The sequence below is a fragment of the Epinephelus moara genome, unplaced genomic scaffold, assembly GCF_006386435.1.
Source record: "Epinephelus moara isolate mb unplaced genomic scaffold, YSFRI_EMoa_1.0 scaffold638, whole genome shotgun sequence".
NCBI classification, from domain to species: domain Eukaryota; kingdom Metazoa; phylum Chordata; class Actinopteri; order Perciformes; family Serranidae; genus Epinephelus; species Epinephelus moara.
Window position 1 is genome coordinate 26,363 of NW_026082584.1, and position 6,409 is coordinate 32,771.

Consider the following 6,409-nt stretch of genomic DNA (forward strand, 5'->3'; position numbering starts at 1 on the left):
AACTTTATTATAACTTTATAACGTTAAACAAAGTGAAATACAGAGAGCTGATCTCAGGCTGATTCAGGAGCAGTTATTGATCAGATGTGATGAGTCATGTTTGTGTTCAGTGATCAGGAGCAGATGAACTTACGCGGGGGGCGGTGACTTGCTGCTCTCCTGCTCTGCGGTCATGGTACCGTTGGGGGCGGTGTGGGGGGGCAGCGGCGACCCTCTCTGGGACCCTGATGGACTGGAGGCGGGGCTGCCGGGGTCAGAGATCAGCGGGGACGACGCCCTGCTGCCCGCCGTGGGGCTGGGGGAGGAGGCGGAGGAGATGGCGGGGGACAGGGGGGCGTTGGCGGTGGAGGGGGAGACGAAGGCAGGAGGGGTGGGGGAGGCGGAGGGGGAGGAGCCTGCGGAGGAGGTCAGGAGGTCAGGGAGGTTCTGACTGGAGGAGCGGCGGCTCTTTCTTCCCTCCTGATCGGTGGTGGTCGTCTTCCTTCGCTCTTTACGCAGGTTACAGGACGAGTCGTCCATCTCGCCATCCTCGTACCTCAGAGCTGTCTGTGACACACACACACACACACACACACACACACACACACAGACACACACACACACACACACACACACAGTGTTATTGAGACTGTTGTTGTTGAGGCAGTGGTTGTTGTTGTTGTTTTTGTTTTTGTTGTTGTTTACCTCATAGACGGTGAACTGAGCTCGCAGGTCAGGCTCCGTCCCCTTGTTGTTGATGTGTTTGTGGATGATGGTCTCCATCCCCAGCTGCTCCAGACTGTCCGTCACATCGTAGAACGAGTCCTGGTCAGGAAGAGCCGCCAGAGTCTGACACACACACACACACACACACACACACACACACACACACACACACACACACACACACACACACACACACAGGTGAGTGCATCAACCAATTGCTGACTGTTTGTTTACCTCACTGACTGTTTGTTTACCTCACTGACTGTTTGTTTACCTTGTTGATGAGCGTCATGGCGAACATCAGCAGCTCTGTGTCGGAGCCGTTTCTCTCCTCCAGGACCTCCATCAGGTAACTCCACGGCTTCACACCTGCAACACACACACACACACACACACGTTAAACTGCAGGTAACCGTAGCAACAATCCTGATGTTGATGACATCATCACTTATTGAAATCATCTCCGCTTCTTTTCTAATGATTTCATAAATGTCTCAGATGTTCAGAGCAAACTGAAAACATGTATATTTATAGATGATCAGATATAGATTTGATGTCTTCCTGTTTGTTCAGTCTGACTCTTGAGTCTGTTTAACGTTGACAACTTGTTTTCAGTCCTGGTGTCTTTTATTGTTTGACATTGTTTGTGGAGACTTCCTGTCCACTTCTTTAAAAAAGTTTATTCATTATTTGACATTTTTCTTCCTGTTTTCTGACACGTTTCTGTTCAGACTGTTTGTGTCAGCGTTAATCAAAGTTACTGTGCGGTGAAAACATCAGAGACGAGGGTGGAAATGAGTCCAGGAGTTCATCAGAGCTGAAACGAGTCAATCAACAGAAAATTAAATCAGAAAATATGATGTTCACTGATCAATGATTTGAGTCAAGTGAGTTTTTATAACGTGAGTCGCTCTGGGTTTAATCTGACGGTCGGTCGACTCCTTCTTTGATTAATGATGAAAATAATTAGCAGATAAATTAATAATGGAAATCAAATCAGCTGCAGCCTCGACTGCTTCTCCCTGACTGTGTGTGTGTGTGTGTGTGTGTGTGTGTGTGTGTACCTCTCTTTCCGTCCACCGTGTTGACGGCGCTGATGAGTCGAGGACTGTTGGACTCTGAATATTCCACAAACACGATGAGCAGCTTCAGAGACGTCTTCACCACCAGACGGGACTGAACACAGAGACACAGAGGGACAGATGTTCAGTGTCTGTCCACCAGGTGGCGTCCCTGCTCTGCTCTGACGGACTCACTTCTTCTTCAGAGGAAACTTCTGACTGTTTAAACTGGCCTTCATCACAGAGCTCAGAGCCTCTGTGTGAGGTGACGGCAGGCCAGGAGGGACACAAAGGACTGAAATAATCTTTCATGTGTGAATCTGTGACAGTTTATATTTCTGTCAGGTGGATGTAACAGTGACTGCTGCATGATTTCAATTAATAGAAAGAAATCAATGTCAATGATCTGATCTGTCAGTTTTAATGTGAAGTTCAGTGTGTGTGTGTGTGTGTGTGTGTGTGTGTGTGTGTGTGTGTGAGGACTCACCAGACTTCCTGTTAGCGTGTAGAGCCACTGCACCGTCTCATTGTGGTTTATCACTCCGTTCATACCGTCCACAAACAGCATGATCTGACTGAGAGCTGACAGACAGACAGACAGACAGACAGACAGACAGACAGACAGACAGACAGACAGGTCAGTGTCAGCTTCCAGGTTTCCACAGTGGGTTCCAGCAGCTCCAGATGAAGCTATAATCTGCAGATCTGACTCAGCGCTCTGTGGCTTTGTGGCTTCAGACTGAGCTGCTGCTGCTGCTGCTGCAGAGACCATCTCAGAGACAGAGATATCACGCTCACGCGAATAAAACAGATACAAGGTCACACTGACCTTTGACCAATGAAATCTAATCAATTCATTGTTGAGTCCAAGTGGACGTTTGTGCCAAATTTAGCAGGAGAAATTCCCTCACAGTGTACTTAAGATACCGCATTCACAAGAATGAGATGGATACAAGGTCAGAATGACCTTGACCTTTGACCCATGACCACCAAATTTTAGTCAGGTCATCGTTGAGTCCAGGTGGACGTTTGTGACGAATTTGAAGAAATTCCCTCCAGCTGTTCTGGACATACTGTGTTCACAACGATGGGACGGACAACCTAAAGACAGAATGGCTCCGGCTGCAGCTGTCACCAGTGTGGAGACACAAACACTGAGGAGCAGAGAGGAAGAGGAAGAGGCTCTTCATCAGAGGAGAAATCTTCTCCAAACACTGGACGTCAGTGAGTTAATGAAACACTACAGATCAGACGGTGCAGAGACAACGATCGTGGTCGATCTCATTAGATATGCACACAACTTGCATCAGAGCAGCAGAGATGATGAGTCTGTTCCATCAGCAGTGATCACACTGACACTGTGTCATACTGAGACGCAGTACGTTTCATATCCACCAGGTGTCCTCACCTCACAGGCTCACAGAAGGACAACCAATCACATCTGCTAGAAGACCGTGTCACACCTAACAACAGGGTCAGCCACGCCTCCTCGCTGAGGTCACAGTTTCTCCCTCTGAGAACTTTACTTAATCTTTTTCTACAAAGTGAGGACTCAGTCTCAGTCAGGAGCTGTGAGAGCGTTCTCAGAGTGTGTGTGAACACGCCGCCTGGTGTCGGAGCGTACGCAGCCCAGTGCCAAAAATACAGATCCAGATTATCTGAGGACGATTTTCACTTTCACTCTGACTGATGTTAACAAACAGAACCCAACGATCCTGCAGAGTGAACCTTCAGCTCAACTGTTTCAGAGTCCCGCAGAAGAACAGACTATGATCTACTAACTGCTGACCTTCAGACCGACCCTGTGGTCCCTCAGACGGACTCTATGGTCCCTGTGGGGGGTGTTACCCTTCATCATCATCCTCCTCCTCCAGTACAGGCTGAGAAGGCAAACCGAGTCTGTGGCTGCATACTGAGCTCTGCAGGAGACAGACTGGATCTGTCCTCTTCAGACTTCGTCCTGTGTTTCTTTATTTCATCAGTAACTTGTGTTTTCATGTTCACAGTGTGGACAGAGACATTTCAACTCTTCATCCACAGCACGTACAAATCTGTCTCCCATCTCTCTGCTGACTTGTGAACCAGTTTTCATGAACTCAGCTGAGTTCAGGTGTGAAACGGTGATCAGTGTGTAACCAGGGGCCGAGCAGTGACCGCAGGCGGCGGCGAAGGCCTCACTGAAACTGAAGGAATTATTATTATGACTTTTTTTTTTTTACCACTGAAACACATTTTTGGGTGCTGAGGAAACTCAAAGTCCCTAAACTTGGCACATTCATTACGCATGATCTCATCTGGGTCTCCTCATTGCGTATGGAAATCTGCCTCCATAGTCACGCTGGACAGTTTTCAATGTTCAAGCCACTTTCTTTAAATTTAATGTAGACGAATGAAACTTGTTGGACACATGTATCACACAAAGACATACAAAAAAGCCTCTTGGAGCCACGTCCTAAACCCAAGAGGAAGTCGGCCATTTTTAATTTCCTGTGTAATTTTTGTCCATTTCCCGGGCTCGTACTTTAACAAACTCCTCCTACAGATTTCATCCAGTTGACTTAAAATTTTGTCTGAACTATCCGAAGACCTTCGACATGAGAAGCTTCTCAAAGTTTGAGTTTTCGTCAAACAGTGTGACCGAGGTGAGGCGTCAGATTTCACTAAGTGGTTGATAATTCCAGCACACACGGTCCAATCTGCCCCAAACTTCACAGCGCCCCCTGCTGGCAACAGGAAATGTCATGTTTTACACTTTGCTTTATTTCTCCTTACAGGTTGACCACATCCCCCTCAGATCTGCGCCACATAATGGACACAGGAAGTGGTATAATATGTGTAATATGTAATTCCAGCACCCACACTCTATGACAGATAAACCACCTCACTCCTGCATGCAGCGTCTGACTTTCACAGAAATGAAAAGTCAGTCTGCGTCCTGCCGGTGCCCGCAACACGCACAAAGGTGCGAGGCTTCACTCATTGCTGCCTTCAGCTTTAATCACACCTGTGTCTTTATTTTCCTTCTGAACACAAAAGTGTGGACAGCTTCCACGGTCTGTCCAGCGTTCCCATGTTCACGTTATATCTTCACACACAGACGGACAGAGGAGGATTATTCAGGTGTCTTTGGTGATTACTGGAGGACGAACAACAAACACCTCACAGCGACTGGAGGTCAGGCTCATTTTACTCCTCGCTGACCCTGTGAGGGCGGAGTCTCACCTCTCAGGATGTAGTTCTGGTAGTTGTGGTCGGCCTCCGCTCCAACTTTTATGAAACACGTCAAACCTTCAGAGGCCACGAACTCTGGAACCAGGTCTTTATCATCCTGCGGACAGAGAACACGTCACATCACCACACAGGTAGGACTTTCATGATAGTGTTGATTTTGTCAGCTATTTTTTAGACTTAGTTTTAGTCCTGAGTCAAGTGTCGTGTTCGTGTTTATCATATTCATTTTATTTTTTCAGTCCAGTTTTAGCTTTGAGGAAAAGTCTGGGCATTTTATCTGTCAAAGAAAACTGTTTGAGTGTCGCTGAGTCGATGAAAACTGAAGATGTTTTAGTCGTCAACATTTCAGCCGATCAAGCTTCTCCACCCAAAACCAAGGAAACATCATTTTAGTCAAACAGCTGATAATAATTTATCTCCTCTGTTTGTCAATGTCAGGAGACAAAACTCACTGTGATGTTTTACACCTGACTGTTTTATTACTCATTACATGTCACAGAATCATCTGGATGAAAGTCTGGTGTTGTATCGTGACTTTAATTTGACACGAAGACGATGTGGAGACTGACTCACACCAACATGTGGTGCAGCAGCGGTGTGTGATGTGGTTTGATGTTTGAGCCCTGAGCTCAGGCTGATATCTGCGGCTCTGCTGTCTTTACATCAGAGATTAAACAAAGCTGTTAATGAGAGGAGTGTGTGTTTGTTACCTGGAAGAGCTGTTTGAGGGAGAACAGGGAGCGTCGCAGCTCTGGACCCTGAGAGTTATACAGCTTCTCTGAAACACACAGGAAGAAGAAACACAGGAAACATTACGTCACACAGTAAATACATGTCAAACATCGTTTTCAGCTGGTTAAAGCACTGATGGTTGATTATTATCATTGTTATCATATCAGCTGGAGCTAATCAAAGATAACAGGGTACGGAAGTTCCTCAAAGTCCAAAATGAAACCTGATTATTGTCTGTAGTCGGCCACGCTCTGTTCTGTCTCTGCAAAGATTGTTTGTTAGAGGAGGAAACATCAGTCTGAGTGTTTTCACAGTTCAGCAGGAGCAACAGAGACGATCCGTCACATCAGGTTAAACTTTCAGTAATATCATGAAAATAATCAGAGCTTTGAATCTGATGTCAGATTTCCAGCCTTTCAGAGCCGCTCAGAAGCTGCAGAGCTCGGAGCTGTGAGGTACTGAGGGATCCCTTAGGGGGGGGGGGGGGGTCGGCAGAAAGCAATGAAACAGCTTCCTGTTTGTTTCTATCAGAGGTCACGACCCCTGACTCACTCTGTGTTTCAGAGGAAACCATGAGAGACTTTAAATTCTGCAGTTTAAACACAGTAAGTTCATCCAGCAGCAGAGAGAGGCTGACGAGGCAGAGCTGAGGAAGAAATTTAAGTTTCAAGTTTTTTTAA

General features: G+C 46.7%; 1 protein-coding gene across 6 annotated transcripts in view; it reads right to left on the bottom strand.

Annotated features, from left to right (window-relative positions):
- Nucleotides 1-5,773, bottom strand: part of fhod1 (formin homology 2 domain containing 1) — a 28,675-nt gene extending 22,902 nt beyond the window's left edge. For 5 of the 6 annotated variants that reach the window (XM_050040024.1, XM_050040023.1, XM_050040022.1 and 2 more), the window contains exons 1-7: nt 5,708-5,736; nt 4,989-5,094; nt 2,254-2,348; nt 1,770-1,881; nt 980-1,074; nt 685-828; nt 134-546 (exon numbers count right to left, since the gene is read on the bottom strand). In XM_050040024.1, coding sequence (XP_049895981.1) covers nt 134-546; nt 685-828; nt 980-1,074; nt 1,770-1,881; nt 2,254-2,334 — 845 coding nt within the window. In that variant the 5' untranslated portion in view covers nt 2,335-2,348; nt 4,989-5,094; nt 5,708-5,736. Of the gene's footprint in view, nt 1-133; nt 547-684; nt 829-979; nt 1,075-1,769; nt 1,882-2,253; nt 2,349-4,988; nt 5,095-5,707 lie in introns of all 6 variants that reach the window. The other variant, XM_050040025.1, reaches the window with a different exon arrangement.
- Nucleotides 5,774-6,409: the final 636 nt, after the last annotated feature.